Source organism: Marmota monax, unplaced genomic scaffold, assembly GCF_021218885.2.
Source record: "Marmota monax isolate L192 unplaced genomic scaffold, Marmota_monax_Labrador192_F-V1.1 WCK01_AAM20220418_F8-fsc00077, whole genome shotgun sequence".
In the NCBI taxonomy this organism is placed as follows: domain Eukaryota; kingdom Metazoa; phylum Chordata; class Mammalia; order Rodentia; family Sciuridae; genus Marmota; species Marmota monax.
In genome coordinates, this window is record NW_026694610.1 from 3,895,756 (window position 1) to 3,917,966 (window position 22,211).

General features: G+C 40.0%; 1 protein-coding gene across 5 annotated transcripts in view; it reads right to left on the reverse strand.

The window, feature by feature from the left end:
• Positions 1-22,211, reverse strand: part of Rai14 (retinoic acid induced 14) — a 135,298-nt gene that overhangs the window by 50,446 nt on the left and 62,641 nt on the right. For 3 of the 5 annotated variants that reach the window (XM_046422233.2, XM_046422236.2, XM_058572086.1), the window contains one exon: positions 2,211-2,341. In XM_046422233.2, the coding sequence (XP_046278189.1) occupies positions 2,211-2,341 (131 nt within the window). Of the gene's footprint in view, positions 1-2,210; positions 2,342-2,466; positions 2,563-22,211 lie in introns of those variants that run through there. The other 2 variants (XM_046422237.1, XM_046422232.1) reach the window with 1 other exon arrangement.

Below are 22,211 nucleotides of genomic sequence, written 5' to 3' on the forward strand. Positions count from 1 at the left end.
TTCCTTTTTCATTCATTCTTCTAACTTTCCACATTATGTATCATGGAAAGAAAAATGAAAAATAGCTGACTTGTGAGTGCACAGTCAGAGGTGTGAGAACTATGTCTAGAGTTAGTTCAGGGAGATCTGTGATGTCTATATAACTGCACTTCCACTACTCAAGGAGAACAGAATGAATACATATTACAAAGTGGATGGGCCCAGAAAACATGCTAAGTTAAGGAAGCCAGACACAAAAGACCAATATTCTATGGTTCCATTTATATGAACTGTGCAGAATAGGCAAATCCAGGTATGGCTGACTCACGGTTGCCAGGGGAATGGGGAAGGAAATTGATAGTGAGGATGGTTGTTCCACACTGTGAACTGTGTATTTTAAAATCACAAAAATGGTAAACTTTATGTTATGTATATTTTACCACAATAAAAGAGAGTAGAAAATGATTGTCTAGTCATGTATTTCGTACACAAGAAATACGAACCAAAAGAACAAATTTGTTAAGGTGTTCATAATTGTGGCTAAGCCGCTAATCCAGATTTTCTATCTTCTTTTCAGTGAGTACCATCTTAGATAAAATGATCACAAACATTTATCTCCCCTTTCCCTGCTGTGACATGTATAAAATATTGTCTACAAAGCTAGGCTGGGGGAGTAGATATCAAGAAGGCTATAAAGAGGTATACAAAGTAGTTGAAAAGCCAAGTGCCTACCACCAAAAATCTCAGGAGAAAAAAATATTGATTCCTGGGCTTCTCCCCAGACCAAGCAATTAGGAACATCTTGCTGATTGATGTATCACATGGCATCAGTATTTTTTTTTAAAAGCATCTGGGTAATACTAATACAAAAGCTCCCAGGATGGAGAACCACTAATCTTGGATGAGAAGGGAAGGGAGCTGACTTTGTCAAGTGCCTATCATTAGATAGGAACTGTGATGGCTCTCTCCATACAGGTTCTATAGCTGTGGGTGCCCCATATACTTTTGTACCTTTTCTGGCAAGGAGCACTTACAGCCCCTAGGAGCAGCACTCAACCTTTGGGGAGCAAGAAATTAAGAGATACACCCCACTTTCCCTACCCTTCAGGTGGAATAACTTTGAATCATCTAATCTTAGGCAAAACATTTTTATGTAAAAGGCCAGCTGGTAAATAGTTTGGGCTTGTATGCCACATGGTCTGTGCTGCAACTACTCGGTTCTGCCTTTGTAGTGCAGAAGCAGCCATGGACAATGATTAAATAAACGTGTGTGGCTGTGTTCCAATAAAACTTTATTTATAAAAGTAGATAGTAAGTCATGTTTGCTAACTCCTGCTCTAAGTCTAAACAAATTACCAAAAACCCTCATCAGGAAAGCATCCCAATTCCCTGCAACAAATCCTACACAGAGCTCCTTTGTGTCTCATGCTTCCTGGAATCTCTGGAGTCAAAAACTACTGGCACCCAAGTCCTTGTCTCATAGCCTGCTTTTGAGGGCAACCCACTCTGGTATCTTGTATTGCACTCATAATTACTCTAGCAATTAAATAATATCATGTCCATCTTACAGTGAGCAAGCTGATGTTCAAGGATTACATAACTCTTAAGTGATAGGCTCCATAGGACAAGCCTGTATAGCTCCAAAGTCACTGACCTTTCTACAATACCACGGGGGTAAGGATGGATAAAAGTACCTAAATAGGTGCCTACATGCACAAGTGCACACACACAGTCTTGTACTCAAATATGTAACTTTTATAGAAGGCAAGAGTACCATGTGTAGCAAGGCATGAAGCAAAATCATACTACAGTATTCATGTAGTTATCTATGTTATGGAAGGGGGTGATTCCATAAATTATAAATAGTAAGGTTTGAGGGTTACAGAAAAAAATTATTTTTCTCTTTTTCTTATCTTAAAATTTATTTCCCAACCACTAACTGGAAGCAATCTTGGTGCTATTTGTTCTCTGGTGAAATCTCTGGTTACATGTTTGGATAACAAACAGCCACTCAGGGGAAAGCTCAAAGTGTCATCTGGAATTAGAAGGGACAGAAACCAGATTAAAATATCCTCATACACGTTTTCACATGGGAGTGGGAGGGCAAACAGCAATAACTTCACAAAGGCCCCATAAGGCACTTGTGAAACTCCCTCATGGACACTCGGGATTCCAGGGAATATTCTGAAACCCAGAATGGGCAGACACAGGAACCAGTGTTTTTGGCTTACGCGGTCTTGCCCTCGCTGTCATGCTTGGTGGCGCTGGCCCCCTTCTTGCCCAGCAGAGAGGCCACCTTCTCCGAGTCTCCATTCTCCACAGCCTGCAGCAGGCGGTCATCATTCTTGTTCCACTCGTTGGTCTGTGGAGCAGAGGGAAGAGTCAGCGCTGATGTACAACATGAGCCACGGCCATGCTGAAGCACAGGACCTTGGTCCTCCTAGCTCAAATCGAAACCTACCCCCAAATGGGCAACTTTATAAATACCTTCCCCTTCACCATGGGGACACTCAAGTAGGCCTGTGTCTCCAAAGACAATATATCACAGTTCAGTGATATACTGGCCATCAGCAAACTGTGATAGTTACTCCTTTTAATAATCTTGAGAAGATGAAGCAACTTAGGAAGACCTAGGTCAGTTTATACATTAGCTAATTTCTAGCTAAACTTGACAGCCAGCACCTGAGTGAGAATGTTGGCCTTTGACCTAGTCCACAACTCACTCAAGTGCACTGTGTTACAGAATCCAACTGGCCAATAGCTCAAGGTTACCCTAGGCTTTAAGTACACATAATTCTTTATCTGCATTTATGGCTACTCTTTCTCGCCTATTTACTGGGCCTTGATTTTTGAGTCATGATGATTTTAAGTAGTTGTCCAGGCTACTAACTAAACAAAGTATCAGCAGAGACAAAACAACTTCCTGAGTAAGCTATTAAAAATCTAACAGCAAGGGCTGGGGTTGTGGCTTGCTGGTAGAGAAGCTTGTCTGGCATGTTGGAGGCATTGGGTTCAATCCTCAGCACCACATAAAAATAAATAGATAAAATAAAGGTATTGTGTCCATCTACAACTAAAAAAATAATAAAAAAATAAAATCTAACAGCAATACCTCCACCAACAACTTCTAAACCCAGTAATTCTGCCAGCTACAGTGAAAATTTCATGTGCATGGAAAAAAAAAAAAAAAAAAAAAAACCAGGCTTTACTCTTAGGAGTGGGATAGATGATCTCTGTTTCAAATGTGTGAGAAGGTAGCAGTGAGCCACAGAAGGTTGTGAAGCAGAGGATGAGAGAATAGAATCAAGGATTGAGGGCCTGGAAGGTGTGTAAACATAAAGGATTTGAGGGAAGAGAGAAAGGAGAAAAAACACTGGGCACATCCACGTCTCCAAGGCACCCCTGCAGCAGGCAATGAGGTAATCCTACTTTCTGGCTTCTTCAGCTGTGGACATCATTACCCTGGGACTGACAATGTCCTCCCTCCCCAAAGCTCCCAACCCTTCCTTCTCTTCTCTGTGCCTTCCCCCACCTTGGAACTGGCATTGAACCCAGGGGCACTCTATCCCTGGGCTATATCCCAGCCTTTTGTTTGTTTGTTTGTTTGTTTATTGAGATAGGATCTTTTAACTTGTGCAGGCTGGCCTCAAATTTGCAATCCTCATGCCTCAGCCTCCAGAGTCACTAGGATTACAGACATATACTAGCATGCTCAGTCCTAAAATTTTCTACAGATAGATCTTTAGGGCTCTGTGTTTCCTTTTGACCTTTGAAGATTAAGAAACCACAAGCATTTCCTATTAAAGGCCTTACTGTGGACCATGACAAGAGAGCAGACAGAGGTAATATTGGAGATTGGCAAGCTATAAAGAGGGAATTTTACAGGATTACAGTCTTCCACAGCCCCAGGAGTGTGTTCCCAATCTCTGTGCTGATGGAACCGGGAGACCCATTAGGACTCACCCTGTCAGAGATTAAAGGTGGGCCCAGCAGATATGCCCAGGAATTGCAAATCTGTGGGCCTCAGGACTGGGTCACTCCCATTTTTCAGGGTTTCTTTCTACCCCCATGTTCATCACTGAGTGCAGGAACACAGTAAGAATGAGTGAGTCTGAAGGAAAATCAGCAGTTTGTCCTCTAAGATTCAAGAATCTGAAGTCCCAAACTCTAGACTGACATGCTATGTGCCCTTAGTTACCCATAACCTCTCTGTGTCTCACTTTCCCAAGTCTTTGGGTTGAATGACCACTGTGATTCTTCAAAAGTTCAAAATCTTTACTCGGCAAATTTCCCCCAATCATACTTTGCTAGGGATTATTCTAGAATAGTACCATCTATGATAATGGAACCGTTTTATGTTCCTACTGTCCAATACTGTAGCCACAAGGCCAATGATTCTCATCCAGAGTGATTTTTGCCCTCCTCCCTCCAAGAACATTTGCCAAGCTTTAGGAACATTTTTGATTGTCCCTATCAGGGAGGACCACTGGCACCTAAAAGGTGAAGACCAGGGTGCTGCTAATCTTGCAACGTATAAGACAGTGCCCCCTTGTCTTTCAGCAAAGCAAAATCTAATCCCAGAGTCACACATGGCTCCTGAGTACTGAAAATTTTCCTAGTGCACACATCTTTAACTTTGAGACTTCATGTGCCAGGAGCGAGTGGCTACCATTGAGATTACATGGCTCCTTTCATCAAGCTTGTCAAAGTGAGAATGTGTCAGGACCAATGTCATCTACCCTCCTTCCACAACAATCAATCTGCTCACAAACAAGACAGTAGGTTGCGTCTTCAATTACAAATGAGGCCTTCCAGAGAAGACACAAGCAGCACACTGCCCCAGCCTAAGAATTTGTTAGTAGAGTAGGAAGGTTTACTAACGACTGCACAAAACAACTGTAGCAAAAAGTCTCTTTCTTACTAGAGAAAGACTGTAGTCAATTTACCCCCAGAGTGTATTTTATAAGCAAAAAACCAAAAAAGTTTATGAAGTACATTTAACGAATAAATCTCCACCTATGTTATCCTAAAAGGGAAAATTATTGTCTTTTAAAATCCTTCCTCAACTCTAACTGACCAAATTAAAACCGGATTGGGAAGATCAAAAGGATATTAAATCTTAGACCGCAGGACTGAAATTACTTAAGCAAAGGAAGGGCCATATGAAAGAATTTTCCTTTTCAGTTCTGCTAAGGCACTCCAATTTTAAGTAGAGGAAAATCTGATCGTAGGGCTTCCCTAAAATCACTTCCACATGGATCTGCAGAGAGTTCAACCTTTCTAGGACACACCATGAAAGGTTCCCCCACCCCTACTCTTTGGAGGGCAAGGTCAACTACACATTCCTTTAGGTCTAAAAAGCCTCTTATCTAAAGTCTGTTCTGCAAGCAGACAGGACACTAATTTTCTCTTGGAGAAAAGGCAAAGAAAGCATGGCTTCCCACAAGGAAATACTTAAAACAATAATCTAGAACACCTTTCAATCTGCAGGTTTCTGACAGGGCTCAGGGTTAGCAGCAATAGGGAAAATGGCAGGTGCTCATGTATTCTGAAGGTCTTAGAGTTTGAGCAGAGAAAGGAACCATCTGAAAGAATGAGGAAAGGCAGAGGCAAGCCCTGGAGGGGTGGGAGAGGGCAGACCATCAGTTGGGAAAGGCAGAAAGAAGGTAAAAGTTTTAGTCTCAAAAGTATGCTCAAGGTGGAGGGCAAGAGGGTCCTAATTAGACCTCTGCTCCACAAATCTGGATTCTGAACAGGGAGGCTTCCAAGGTGAACGGCCATCACCCAGAGTGATGGGTGATGGCCTTTCACCTCCACTGCCTGGATCCAGTGCTATAAGGTTCTCAGTCCTGGGCCAGGACACTGTCTATCTGCAATTAGCTCTGAGACACATAATTGGCCATAACCATGCTGCCCAGCTTTCTAGGTACCACCACTTTCCCCTCCTAAACTTACCCATGGAAATACTGCCTACTTCCTTTCCTCTGTAACTGTTCCATACACCACATTCTGCATGGCCACTTACAATGCAAGGCAAAACATTTAAAAAGCACTTGGAATGTCATTGCTTTTGGGTACCCAGAAGTGAATGCCTGTTCCCTACCACATTCCTCTACTGAAAGTGCTAAATCAAAATCAAACTTTGAAGAGAAATCTCAAAAAAATCATTGTCAATCCACGTCCAAAGGTAGGGTTGGCTGGATAAAGAGATGAAGTTTGGAATTTTGCCATAACATTCCACAGTAATTCATTCATACTGCAGAATTGAGGAGGGCTTCTAAGGAGCACTATGTCACCAGTCACCACTTCCCTTGAAAATCCTCCCCTCTAATTAGCACTTCTTCCATAAGACTGGCCCCACACTGGGCTCCTGGTCCCCTTAGAGTTTTCAACATATTAATTAGTTAATGTAACATATTTAAAAAATGAAAGAGGGCTGAGGTTGTGGCTCAGTGGTAAAGCGCTTGCCTGGCACATGTGAGGCACTGGGTTCGATCCTCAGCACACACACAAAAATAAGTAAGTAAATAAATAAAGGTATTGTGTCCATCTACAACTGAAAATATTTTTTAAAAACGAAAGAGGAAAAAAAATAAAACATAAAGTAATCACATTTAATAAGGTTAAATGCTTTATAAAACTCGTGTCTATTATATGTATGTGTATACTGGGCTATGATATGAAATGTTTCTTAATGGAGAATCACAGTAAAAAACACTGGAAGACACTGCTTTGGAATGTTCTGCCGTCCAGCCACCTATGTAAAGGCTAACTTCTAAAACTTGCTCAAGCCTTGCAGGCTCTCAGGCCTTTTATTGTGACCTTTCTCTGCTTCTCTACTCTGTCATGTCCCCAAGGGCCACCTACTCAGCTCCACTGAAGCCTGTAGTCTAGACTTGATGTAATACTGCATTGTGGCTTTGTTTGACAGCTCATGTTTGTTCATTTTGTCTCATGTCTTCAGCTCCCTGAAGACACTGACAGCAGCCTTTATTTCTTACCCCCTTGATGTCTAAAAAATGCTCAGTATTTGATGCTGATTTTAGCAGGAGTTTCTTCCTCTTAGTTAACCTAAGTCTCTCTTGACTTTGCAAATGTTTGTGCTTTCCGTTTATAAAACTTTCATTCTTTTGCACACAATTATTAAATCATGTTTCAGATTTAAAAAATTTTACAGGCTAAATAATCCAGTTCCCTTAACTTTTCTACAAAAGGCCAACTTTCCAAAATTTTAATCATATGTATATTTTCTCTACATCTCTTCATGACTAAGGAGCAAAGCCTCATAAAGCCTCATAAATTCAATCAGAATGAAGCCAGTCTCCCAGTCATGAGAACCACTTGGGTGCTTGTTAAGTCTGCAGAATCCCAGGCTCCATTTTGGAGATGATCCAGTGAACTGGGGTGGAGCCCTGAAATCATGAGGTTCAGTAAGTGCTCTCAATGTTTCTTACTGTCAGTTTGGGGACGACTGGAACTATGCTAAGGTTAACCAGAGAATTTACTTGAATGAATTTTCTTCCTCCACAAGGTCTTATTAGGAAGGGGAGAAGAGAAAAAGAAGAATTCTCCACTTTCTCCTTGCAGAACCAGGTATGTTGTCTCCCACAAAGTTTGGGAAACATTAGGCTTTCCCTACAAGTTGCATGTGAAACTTGTGTTAGACCTGTTTAAGAATACTAGCAAGAACATTGCTCCTAAGAGGCAAAACTTACAAACGACACAAATATCCAATAAGAGAAGATGGATAAGTAGATTGTAAGAGTCAAACAATGGGTAATGACCTGAACAAACTACTACAACTAGCTAAAATGACATGAATGGATATTAAAAACAATATTGTTGAAAGCAGACCCACACACAGAACCCCACAGTAGTATGATTGCATGCATATAAAGATGGAGGCAGGAAAAGTGGAATCACATTTTTTAGGAATAGACACAGACAGTAACATTATAAAGAAAAGCAAGGACAAGGTTGCCCTATATATCAGGCTGGAGGTTAGGGTTGAGGGTGGGATGCTTGGTCAGGGGGGGACACCTGGAAACACTCCTGGGCACTGCTCTGTTTCCCAAACTGGCTTGTAGCTCCACAGATGCTCCTTCCTTCCTTCCTTCCTACCAGGGATTGAATCTGGGGTGCTTAACCACTGAGTCACAGTGGCTGGGGAGCCCTTTTTCATATTTCCTTTAGCGACAAGGTCTCTCTGATTTGCTTAGGGCCTTGCTAAATTGCTGAGACTGGCTTTGAACTCATGATACTCCTGCCTCGGCTTCCCAGCCACTTGGATCACAGGTGTGAGCCATCATGCCCAACCATACCCTCATTTTAAAACTACTTGTTAAACTGTGCATTCTTGTTGTGTGTGGGGGTTTCTCTATAGTAATTATTAAATCATATGCCGTCCTCTTTCTCTTCCTCTGATGGTTTACATTCCCACTTACCATTTCTTCATCTCTATTATAAAGTCAATCTGGTACCAAAATCTGGTCTTTAATCTTTTAGAGGCCCCATGAACTCACCAGGAGAGTCTGATAAAGCTACGAACTTTTGGCAGAAGCACTTGCAAAAATGTAGCTCAATCAACCAAAGAGCCCCAGGTATAGAAAAGAAGGGACAGATTTCAGAGTCAAGGGTTTTTAAGTTTCTGAAATTCTAATCCCTGCCTCCCATCAAGCTGATCTTGAGCAGGCCATCTGCATCCCTGCTTTTATCTATAAAATGCAGGAAATCCTCCTACTTGCAAATTATCCTAAAAATTAGAATAAATATACATAATTGGCCTGGAGCATATTAGATGTCCCAAATTATGATTATTAATAAACTATATAAATCTAGACTGTTTTTTCTTGACTAATGCTCTATGAATCTTTCAATATTTACAACTTAGGACTGACAATCCCTTAACCCATGTAGAGGCAGGTGATACCTTAAGGTAAATTTTCTACTATTTTCCTTAGAAATCACATTTTAAAGGGCTCTAGGGAAACCTTCATGGATACAAAACTATTTTATTGAATATGGCTCAGTTTTTCAGGAGACTGTTTAAACAGACACAATTTCAACAGAGCACACGACGAGGCCACATTTACAAGTTCAGGAAGCCATATGTTACGCTCCAGAGACATGTGTAATGTGTCAGCTATGAAGGGCTGCATGTGGGAAAGGCAGACCTTACCCTCAGTGTGGGCTCCAAACATTCCTGCTAATATATCACAAATGAGAGTTTCAATGGCTGGCCGGTAAGTTTCCTATTCATCAAATCATTTCCAAATGACACCCACTTGCTTAAGAGTTTTCCCTTGAAGCTTAGTCTTTTGAAAACCTTGCCTCTCTCCATCCAGGGGAGCAAACACCATGCCACTGTGTGAGGAATGCGGGGGCTTTGGCAACAGGCAACTTCTGCCCTTGGCCAGACACGGCATCATCTTCTTTTATTTTGATTTGAATCCTGGAGAACTAAAAAAAAACCTGTGGAAACTCAGTGGTCACTGACATAGGGCTAGCGTGCAGGCTTGAGTTTGGAAATTTATCAGCCCAATCAGAATAATCCAATAGCACACAGTGAGCCAGGAACAGAACAAGTTTCTTTAACTTTTTTTTTTTTTTTTTTAGGAAAGATGCTAAAGCCCAAACCATCACAAATTGGAAGAGCTCTTGCTGTGTGGATCTGCTGGAGCAGCTACTGGAAGAAGTCTGTTTGAAAGATTATTTTGGAAAAATTGCACTTTTCCCTCTAGTTGATGGGGAGCAGGCTGTTTTGCCAATATAATCAGCAAGGCTAAGATGAAAGAGAAAGTAAACAGTGTTTGCACTGGGAGAATATCAGATTGTCTTCCTGCCACCCCCCACCGCCAAACTGCACACATTTCAAAGTTTTAATACAGAGGACAAGAAATTGGGAAGCTTCAGTTCATATAGCAGGTTCCCCTGACTAAACCAGCCAGTACTTATTATTATATATCTACTAGATGCAGAGTAATATACAAGATTCCATTCATTCCTTCAACAAATATTTACTTAGTGTCTTTCACCTGACTGGCAGTCATTACCATATTGTCTATATAGTTGTGGAGATAAAACACAGCACTATCAGAAACATACCAAAATTAGAAAACAGAATGTCAGAGGTAAAGTCATCTAAGTGAGTGAAACAGAGAACCAACACCAAGGAAGGGAGAGAATTCAGCTGGGCAGGCAAGTTTCCTGACTGGTCCCTGACCTAGACCTTGCAGTGAGTAATATTTAGGTTAATAAAGAGAAAATGACTAAAAAAAATGTAAGATGCATTTAGTAGAGAGTACAAATAGCAAATTGATCTGCATGAAGCCTCACAAGGTTGTCTTTAGTGTTCATTGAAAACCTAGAAAATTACCAAGACATCATTTGCATATTCTCCTGCTTTTTAAAAGCCCAGCAGTTTTCTAAGGAGCTTTCCATATAATACTTGTTCCTTTAGACCAACAGCTGATGAGTTCATCTAAAATGAGTTTTCCAGAGGGAAACGTTTATTTCAGATTATTCACACATGCAGGTGATACTCTCTGCTCTTCACCCTGAAATCCATCACCCTCCCTTTCATGAGCTGTCGGTGGTTCCTAAGGTCTTGACCACATAAATGCTGAATGCTGTGTCATGGACAGAATATCACCATGAACACCTCTATCCAGGATCAGGCAGGTCCCTTTGACCCACCCACTTCACCAGCTGTTCTAATCATCCCCACCTGCCCCCTGCCCTTTGTACTTCTGTCCCTCCCTGGTCACCAGGACAGGGCTGGCACTCCCGTGCTTCTCTTGCATAGCACTTGGCATAGCGGTAATTAGATACTATTTCTAAAGTATCCTTAAGGACTGTGACTCCCAGTGGATGGCAGTTCCAGGGCATGGCCAATGGCCACCATCTGTCTACTTCACCACCAAAACCCAGCTCCCACTCTCTCCTACCAGATGGTAGGGACTCAGCCCAAAGCTCTGCATTGAAGAGCTTTGTTGTTTTTCTTCCATTAAGGGAGCCACTACTGATTAACCCCTTCTCCACTGGCTCCTTTGTCTCAGGCTATAAATGTAAATATACTTCAATTCCACATAATCCTACCAAATTTCTTTCTCTGGTTATGTTGATCAGCATTAAAACATTACATTAAAAGCCATGTCACATGAGGTAAAAGTCTCATGAAGACAGGTGAATCTAGCAATAAGTCACTTTTACCTTTCAAAGAAAAAAAAATATTCCAAATAATTGGTTTCAACCACTCTTCTATTTACATTCAAGTGAGAGAGAGAGAGAGAGAGAGAGAGAGAGAGAGAGAGAGAGAGAGAGAAATAGATAGATATCTTAGGTACCACATGAAGTCCTAGGCATAAAAAAATGGACATGAAATAATCTCATCTCTCAAGTAGTTATAGACTTTGAGGACATAAACACACCTAATAACTGCTACATGGTCTTTCATCACAAATACTGTGAACCAAGCCCTATGAACCCCCAGAGACTAATACTATCTAAACTCACTAAAAGTTATCAGTGCTTGAATTTAATCTTAAAAAAAAAAATGACACTACAAGGTAAGTACTTTTATTAGCCTACTTTACAGATGAGGAAACCGAGGCACACAGAGACTAAGGGACTTGTAATGAGTCACTTCATTTTCTCAAGAGCAGAAAAGCTGGGCTGGGGCTGGGGCTGAGCAGTAGTATATTTACCTGGCATGTGTGAGGCACTGGGTTCGATTCTCAGCACCACATATAAATAAATAAAGTAAACAAACAAACAAATAAATAAATCAAAGGTCTATCAACAACTAAAAAATATCTTCAAAAAAAGAGCAGAAAGCTACGGCAGTTCAATGGAAAGGAAAATTCAGAAAGGAATTAGTCAGGATGAGGAACACTTAAGTATGTTTACAGACTGAGGCAAGCAAAGGAATCAGTGAAGAGAGACATGAAAAATACAAGAGGTGTGTGTGCAGCGCTGATAAGAGGGCAAGGCGAGGTGCACTTGATGCAGCATGGGCAGGTGGCTAGCTGACCTTTGTAAATTAGGGTCAGGTTCTGCCTCTGAGGTAGTAGGCTGGAGGGGCCGACGTGCAGTGGTAGAGAAGAAGTCACAGTGTGTCTTTTGTGGCTTTTAGGTTTTCTCAGGGAAACAGGAGGCAAAGCAAGCAGGGTCAGTGGTGGCTAAGAAGCTTGAAGCATGGTGATATCCCCAAGAACTCCCAGGGGGAAACAGGAAAGGAAACCCCTTGAAATGAAGAAAAGGGGTTTCAGGCAGCTCTGAAGGTTGAGCTGGGAGTAGAAAGTACAACTCCATAAGGAATCCTTTGGTGGTATCCAGTGGTGTTTCACTGGAAGGTTGATTAGGTAGGACAGGAGTGAGGGCTGGTTGACGATTCCCAACTGGACGCTGAGATGAGGGATTTAAGCAGAGATTCCAGGATCCAGAGCAGGTGAGAGGGCAGCTTGAAATGACTGTGGGATCTGATTCTCACTTTTGCTGGGCATTGTTATCGATATTTCTTCCTCTTTGCCAAACTCTTGGGGTACACTGACATGCACAGATGTTTAACAGAACTATGGAAGGAGATCTGACTCTCATCATTTGTCTCTCTAGCTCATTTCTACTCTTTTAACGGATCTTTGTAGCTCTGCTGCCACATTTCCCTCTTCTTATGCCAACATCTCTGGTAGTTAAATATTCTTGTCTACTGCTCTGGCTTACTTTCAATACAAAACTGTCCATGGCTGTCCGTGACTAACCAGAGATCCCATTTCCATTTTGTGGTATCACATGATGATGACATTCAAAAGCTTTTGAATTTGAGAGCATTTCAGATTTTTGGATTAGGGATGTTGAACCTGTATATGGTTTTCCCATTTCATGTCTCTTATAGAGAGATGTAAAACTCAGGGCTAAGAGCTTGGATGCTGGGTTTCTGGGTTCAAATCCTGCCTCTGACAGTTATTAGATGTGTGACCCTGAAGAAGTTATTTAATTTTGTGTGTCTCAGTTTCTTCAAATGTAAAACAGGAGATAATGTATTTGACTTCCTGAACATATTATACTCTATGGGAAAACTTTCATATTCTTCCATAATACCCCTCTAGTAGATCTATCTGGAATTTTTTCTTTTTTTTCCTTTAATGAATCACTGCATTCAAATAGAACTTTCTCTGTCTTTGAGGGAACATTCCAGTGCTAAGCTATGCTCACCATTATTATTCTAAATTCCCATATGTGCTACAACTCGGATTAGAAGCTTCAGAAAATAGAAGATGACTTAAATAATCAAAATACTACACATATATAAGCACAACGTTTAATGTTATCAGAGGTCAGTTTAAAGTAGTCTGGATATTTTTATGTGTTTGAGACAAGAGATGCCACTGATTTATTTATAACAGAACTCTTATAGTTCTCAAGAAAGGGCTTACTGGTTATAGCCTTTCTATACTCCAATAATAGCAAACCCAGAATAAACTCCAATATCCATCCACAGGAGGAAAAAAATCTAATTCCAAGAAATTATTTATGCCTGACATCTGAAGGCAGAGGTCAGCAGTTTTTAAGAGCACACGACAAGGGGCCATGACACTCAATATCGGTTTGATCTGTCTGAGGTTTCAGATGAGCCTGTGTACAGACAGGCTTCCCCGCCATCATCTCCCCAGGTCCCAGAGGACAGAGGGCCTCCCAGGCAAGCTCAAGAAGGCTTAACTCTGGAACTGCATGATTCTAATTGAGAGCAGCAAAGAAGTCAAAAACAAGGACACTGGCAAACATGGAGAACTTTGGAAAACTCTTTGAGCTACACATATGCAAAGCCTCATTCATTACCTTTAGAGTCCGCAAGGAATTCTCCAAATATGTCTTGTCTTAGCGTTTTATGATTCAGCTAGGTGCTGGGTGACAAGTAAACACACACAAAAATCACCAAAAGGCGGGGGTGGGGTGGGGTGGGAGGGGAGGGGATTGAATCAAGCAATATTGGAACTCGAGAGTGTTGTCCTGTGCTATGGATTTTGACCCTAATCTGTCAAGAATCTGCTGTCTGACCATGCATTGAAAATGAACGAGTCCATTTATGGTTGAAAAAATGAAATGATATTTAAAAATATAGCTGCTCTTGAAATTCTTAAACTTTATTTTCCAGGGTATGCCACACACAACTTATTTCTTACAGATAATTTCTATTGAAAGCCACTTGGTGTTCAGCTACTGGTGACCACAGATTGTGAGCTCCTGGGCAAGGACTATGACTTTTTCCTCTGCGTTCTGGGCATCTAGCACAAGGGCTGGTACATGGCCAGGGGCAGACAAATGTTTATTCAATGAATGAGTAAAAAGCAAGTAGAACAGTGGGTTTTTAAAGCAGAGTTGCTACTAAAAATACTGAGGAAGAAGCCAACCTTCACAATCTCCCTAAGATATTTATTTTATCCTCTTCTCCATTGCAATTTTTGTTATTATCTTGACATTTTCTTCTTGACATCTCCTTGCCACTGGGAAGCAACTGGCTCCCGTCTGTCTATTCTCTCAGATTCAAATTCTTGACACTAGCAGAAGACCACAGATCTCCAGCATCATTCCTGCCTTTTGAAGTGATGTATAAAATAGTCCTTAAAAGTATGGACCAGACACCAGATTGTCTGAGTTTGCAGCCTAGATCCCACCCTGTGACCTTGGGCAAGTTACTTTATTCCTGTGTGCCTCAGTTGTGGGCTGAGAGACCATAATAGTAACATCTATCACAGGGCTGTTGTGGGAATCAAATGAATCAGATATTTTTAAAATAGTGTCTGGTGCATAGTAAGCATTCAGCAAGTGTTAGCTAACATGGTTATTATTCACACTCCCAAGGGAAATTCCATTCTGTAATTTTGAATAATTTTTTTTTCCCTCTAGGATTAGCGGATGTTCACATTCACAATAAACCTCCCATGGCCAGACCCAGATTTGCTGACCAGCTAGAGCACAAATGAGATACACTGCAGACAATGCAAGTCCAGAGGCTTCTGCTGCAGCTGCGCCTACTCATAGAATAATTGATTTCTAAGCTCCTAAAGTGATATGAGCTTTGGGGAAATTTATCGATATCTTAAATGATATGTCAAAGTTCCATTAAAATGAACTGTAGAATGTAACATTAAGGTACAACTTGTCGTTCCACTGGAAAACATGAAAGGACCACATGCCCAAGCTAGAAATTTCAAGATACTTCTTGTAGTTTTAGGTCAGATGGGACAAATTTGAAGAAAGGCCAATTAGACCAATGATGTCAACAAGCTGCCTTTTTGCCTGCCAGGAAAATGCTTGGAAGAGATCCCAACAAAACCCCATTCATGGGGCCTAATTCAGAGGGATAAAAGGTGACATGAGGGTGATTTGGGCCTGCCTACTTGCCACTTGGGGTCACCATGAAGTATACCGATGCCAACAGCACATCAGGCAAACATGAGAGGACAAAAGTACAGCCATGTGTGGCCAGTGCCTAAGGAAGGCAATCGTGCCCAGCCATGTCACCATGTCTGGGCACAGACAACAGCCCCTTCTGCAATTGACTCTTACCCATGTGCTCCTCAGGCAGCTGGACTTCGGAAATGGCAAAGCTCAGTATGATGGTTCTAGTTTTCCTGTCCGGTTTCCCTTCCCTTCCCTTTTTCCTTTCATTCTGACTGTGATATTGAATAAGAATCTTATAACATCCAATAGACACCATCTCATTCCTCAAGGTTGGATGAGCACAGCCTTCCTCTATAATTAGTCACAGAAAGAGCACAGTTTCTAGGAAAAGCTTCTGCCTAAGAACTCCAGAAGGCAAGTTCTTTGAGGAATCAGGGCCCACTTCTTCCTACAACATAGAATCATACTCTTTAAGAAACTGGAGAAGCTTTCTAATATAAGCTTTCAACCAAATGAAAAATGTGTCTATGAAACTGCTCTGAAGAACAATCTGGAATCAGAGAAGAGCGTGTAGAAAGGCCAAATTTAAAATGTTTTAGAAGAGTTAAGAACAGATTGGGGAAATCTAGAAAATGTGGTGTTCAAGCAATAGACAAGCTTAAAAGAAAAGAAAAAAAAAGGAGGTTAAAAAAAAGAGAGAATAAGAAAGACATGAAAGGAGGAGCTGAGAACTATATGATGTAGGAATCTTGACAAAATTAAGAAATAAAAAACATAATAAGGGAAAACTACCCTGAGCTAAAGAAAAGCTTGTCTATAAAAAGAACAATCCAAATAATAACTAAAATTTATTGGGAGTAGGGAGAGGCAGACAAAGACCTGTAATTCAAGATACATTTTGGTAAAATTGTTTTTGTTTTGTTTTGTTTTAAAGGATGAAAGAAAAGTTCTATTCATTCCCAGGTGGAAAGTAAGTTATTTTCATAGGCTTTCCAAATTAGGCAGGCTCAGACTTTCCCAAAACACTATATACCAGAAGACAGTGGACCATCATCAATGCAACTTAGAGAGGAACCAAACATTACCCAGGCAATTCTCTCCTTAAAAAAGGAAGGGGAAAAAAAAAGTTCTTTAAGTATAAGGACAACTGAAACATACCCTAGGGTAGGCAAGAACTGAGCATGCTTGTACCTAAACACTCCTTTATAAGTTTTCAGTTTTCAAAGACTTGGCTCAACTGATCAAAAAGTAAAACAAAATAACATTCCAAGAATCAGGATATTTTTATTGCCATCAATGCCAAGAGGGAAAAGAAGTAAAATGACTGTGGCTACAAAATCACAAAAATGTAAAATAAACTTGGAACTTAAAAACAAAGATGGGACATTGAGAGCTATCATGCTACACTAAAGATCTAGACTTGAAGTTTCAAACTGAAAGGTGCCTCATTTTCCTCCAATACACTTTCCTTGCTAAAGAATATTCTGCTAAAAAGTGGTGAGCTACTTAGGTACTAATTCAGACAACCTCATAAGTCCCCACAGGAATTTTAAAACCAAACTGCTGCCCAGATTTAACGCTTATGCTAGTTTCCTTAACTTGTCAAAACTCCTTCAAGCCCAGATAAATGCTGTCACTTTTACCCCCAGGATATCACCACTTTATTAGAATTAGTTGTGCACTTACTTTACCTCTGAATTATTTCATTTGGTGTCCTGACTATACCAATTACTTTACTTAGCACATAATGTGGGTTTTACATACTTCAGACAATAAAGTAAAATTCAGCCAACATTGAAATGATCAATCTGAAAAAGTTTTCATGCACCACTGAAGAGTTTTTGGACCTTTTCTGTTACCTCAATCTGTTGAGACTCATTTTTTACAGACATTTATGAAAATGCTCCAATGTAAGCTAAATTTTAATTTACTAAAATGGTTTTTCAGAGTATATGTCCATAACCATGAAATTTTAAGCCAACTTGGAAGAAAAAAAAACTTGCATTTTTTTTTTCATATATCACTATGCAGAGGGCAGCTGTTTCCCTAAGTCCCAAGAAATGGTTAAAAAACACCATAGAGACCTACTGTGAGGAGTCAGACACTGCATTAAAAATACTCAGTAAGGTGCCTTGCACATAGTAAGTGTAGAGACAGTGTTTGCTATTACCAAGACCACTTTCATCATGTACCTTGCAGGAGGTTAGGGCCTGGGGGTGTCTGAGATAATTAGATACAGAGTCAGGTTCCTAACCCACAGAGCTTCTATAGGCTGATATTGGACTTCATAGGCAAAAAGATGAAGACCTCTCATTCCACCATTTCCCTGCATGCTAAAACTCCATTCTGATTTATTTAGCTCTAGGCACTTAAATAAACCCTGTAGAATGAATTTTCCTGAAACACTTCAATTATTCCCAATAAATTATAAAATTGGACAGAAGATGAATGAACCTTCTTACAAGTTAGAAGGTTCTCATTTTCTAGTGTTCAAAATGAAGGGTACAACATAATTTTTTAAAGTTACTTGCATGATTTATACTGTAATAAAGGCGTTTTTCCAAGTTACTGCGTGCATTTATAAGTGTCAGATAATGTTTAGGACATTCAGTTGTTGAAATATAAGCCAGAATGTGGAATGAAGTAATAGTTATTAGGCCAACTAAGGGGCGGGGGGGATTGACTAAAAGCTTTTATGCTCAGAGACTTGAACATTCAGAGATTATGAGAAATACAATTAAGAACAAAGAACACATAAAACACTAGCTATCTGATACAAGCTTACATGCTAGCTTTTCATTAAGGATAATAGTATAATTTCTTTCGAAAACACCTTTATGTATGTAAACAAGATTCACTGTAGAAAATCAGAGAAAATTTAAAAATCAAATAGAATTGCTTTCAGTCTTTTCACTCAAGAATAATAACTCTGACCTATTTCCTTAAGTATGTGACCCATGTGAGGATAAGAAATTAACTACAAGAGCCAGGTTTGGTGGCACATGCCTATAATCCCAGCAGCTCGGAAGGCTGAGGCAGGAGGATCCAAGTTCAAAGCCAGCCTCATCAACTTAGCAAGGCCCTAAAATAAAACATAGAAAGGGCTGGGGATATAGCTCAGTGATTAAGCGCTCCTGGGTTCAATCCCTGGCACACCACCATCCCTCCACCCAAAAAAAGAAAGAAATTAACCAGAAGAAGCTTTTTATTCGCTGCACATGCTTAGCATTTTTACATGTACAAGCTAGGGATGCACATCATTTTTTTTCCCATACAGACAACTTAAATAAAACACTGTGTTAAATATGGTTTAGAAAAGAGAAACTCTGTATATGTTTTGTATCCCATATTTTTTTCTATGCCTATAGCAATTATTTTGCTCTATAACCCCTATTCTCACCAGATAACATAAGCTGAACTTTTCCCATATCAATGGAGTTACATCAAGGTTTTTACAGCAAAATGATGATGAGTACCTAGGTTGATACGGTTTTTCATGATTACAAACAGCTCTGCCTTGACCATCTTTGCACATTCATGTGTGTGTACCGTAATGTGTAGAATGGCTTCAAGAATAACTGAGACAAGTTGTTTAAATTAGACAAAGAGGAATGAAGAGAAGGAAGGGGGATGGAAATAGAAAAGAATGAATTGGACACAACTTTCCTATGCTCACATATGAATGAATACATGACCAGTGTAACCCCGCATCATGTTCAACCACAAGAATGGGAAGTTATACTCCATGTATATATAATATGTGAAAATATATTCTACTGTCATGTAGAATTAAGAAAAAAGAAAAACTGAGATAATGTACAAATGCTGCCGGAACAATCTTCCCAGCCTGCAGCTAATACCGCAATTCACACATTTTCAAAAGTTTTAACCCTTTGCTTCATTAATGACATCGCCCAACATAAAGTGCTTTTTTTCCTACTAAATAAATGCCTTTGGCTCCTAAGTGTTTATAATAAACAGTCTGTCTCCTACTGCCAGGGGTTGGGGGCTCAACTCCAACTGAAAAAGGGACAGAAGTAGAGAAAGGGCAGAATGCCCCATCTCTTCTCTCACTTCAGATGCTTTGATTCAGGGTCAAGCCACACTAGGGGGAGAGAGAAAAGATTTAAATTAAGTTGGATTCATTTGTGAAAGTTTTTGAACTGGATTCATCTGTGAAAGTTTATAAAAGTTGTATGTTGTAAAGGGCCAGGAGAGTCAAGTCAGCATGAGTGAAGGTTGCAACTGAAGATAAATACAGGTCCTTTCACATTTATGCCCCATGGACTTGAGAGAGTTCAATAAATCAACTCCATCCTGAATACAGTTAAATGCATGTGCTCAGTGGGCACCTTAGATCCTGGCTTGACTCATGCATTCATTTAGCAGATATTTATTAAGCATTTTCTTTGCATGGACAAGCTGTGAAAAAGACAAAGCCCAATGCTCTGGGAAGTTAAATTCCAGGTGTGTATGTGTGATTCTGGGGAACTTCCTTACCTGTCCTGTGTTTCAGACTCTCATAGAGTCTTGTTCTGATATTCCTCCTCTAATTAATTTGTAAAGATCATGGAAAGGAAATAAAATGATCTGACTTTTTCTCTTTTTTTAGCAACATACACTTCAGACAACCAACAGTTGAACATCTTGTGTTTCAGGAACACAAAGCCCAAGACACATGGAGGCTTCTAAATACAGAGGAGTTACTCCAGGTTCTCAGAATAGAGTGAGGGCGAGTGGCTGGCAGGAAAAGCCAGGAATAGCTTGCCTTGCTACCATAAATTGAGGGGGATGATCCTCTAGCTGCACCCCAAAAGATCTATATTAATGATCTTAAAATATCAAGTAGGTGAAGTATTTTGTACAACTATTGGTAAGAGCTAGTACTTTTATAAGGTAAGAGGGATTCCAAAGAATTGTCTTAGTAAAATTAACAATGATCATTAAACAAGGCCAGCACCACTGCTCTCTCTGTGTGTGGTGTGTGTGTGTGTGTGTGTGTGTGTGTGTAAACATACATACACTATCGAGTGCATTTGCTGTGTTTTTCTTGGTCCATGTCAATAGCAGAACTCCTCCTGGGCACTGGTTCGTGGACTACAGCTCAGAACCACAAGAGCCAGTACTTGGCTGAAAGACCACCTTTCCTGGCAGCAGGGAAGCCCCTGTGAGCTGAACTGTCAGGCCACTGGGAAGCAGTCCCTGGAAGACTGAGTATGCCCATGCTAATGGACAGTGGGCTGACCTTCTCCTGTTCTCCTTACTAACTCATCTCCAGGGTCATGTCTACTCCCAGAGCCTGTGATTATCTCTGGACCTTGAGAGGCCAAGGCAGTTACATTACTAATCCTCACACCCTCTCCAGATTCCTAGGATGGCTGTTTTGCAAAGGGTCCTTCAGTACAACAGGCCATCCTGGCCACATCTGGACTCCTTGAAGGTCACGCCATGCCCCATTTAGGCTAATCCTCAATTGCCCTGCTTTGAATCAGTGTCAACTTTACCTAGCCAGTGCCATTGCAGTGTTTAAACTGCCCTCTATCAAAACAGGAGTTCAGATGACAGTGTTTACGAAGTTTGCTTACTAGAGTATAAGAAGCCTAATTATTCATTTCCTTAAGTTATTTTTTTTTTCCAAATTAGTTATGAACTGGAGCTTCCATTTTGGGCTGGGGTGTGTGGGGATAGGGACTGCAAAAGAGAAACAGGAAGTGAGTGCCAAGAAAATGGAAAAATGGAAAAACAGCATGTAAGAAAGACAACTTTGCCAACAGCCTCTGTGTATCCAGGTTGGAAAATGCAAAATCTTCCAGGTGGAAAACGCCAAGGGCATTTTCTTTTATATATTCTAAAATAAATCATTACATGCATAAGTATACAAATAAACAAAGGTCTTAAAGAAAAGCTTATCTAAAGTATGTAAATGCAAAATAATTTACCATTCACTTAAAACCCACTAAGATATACTTTGTTAGATAAAATTAGTATCTTTGATTTAGGTGAAGATAAATAATGTAGTTTAGGTGAAGATAAATAATGTAGGTGAGGGTATTTTCTCAATTCACAGTATTAAACATTTTTCTTTGTTTAAGGTTCTAGAAACTAAAATAATCCCATAACAAAAAAACAAAAACAAAAGACAGTGAAGAATATTTACATCCACAATTTGAGACTATACTAAAAACAAATTTAACATTTTATTTCCTTTCACTCAATTTTCCTATATCTCTTTTTACCATAACTGAATTTTGTCCCATTTTCTTTCACTCTAATATATTAGAAGCACTCTTATGGGACAATAAATTGTTATTTTACAGAATATATGGCTTAATTAAAAACTTAATTTGACATTTCTTTATTGTTTAACATTTAGGTTATTTTTAGGAAAATAATATAAGGGATGTGGTTAGAAATCCATAATAATATATAGAACCTGGAGATACAGATGCATACACACACACACACACACATACACACGCAAAATGAAGATAGAGGTAAATATATAGATCTAGACATACACATCATATACACACAATTTTTTTTTAAACAGTGCCGGGAGAGAACTCAGGTCTCACATGTGCTAGGCAAGAGTGCTCTACCACTGAGCTACATCCACCCTGCCCCATCTATGCATACTGTTTTTTTTTTTTTTTTTAAACTTCTTAGGTAAAACTGCTATTCATAAAGGACCCTAGCAAAGTATGAGTACAGTGTATAGCATCACTATAGAAAATGTTTACTATTACTTAACAATGGGAAAAACCTTGTATTCTTTATTACAGAAATATTTAAACGTATCTAAGAGTAGAATTTATTATCCCACTTCCATG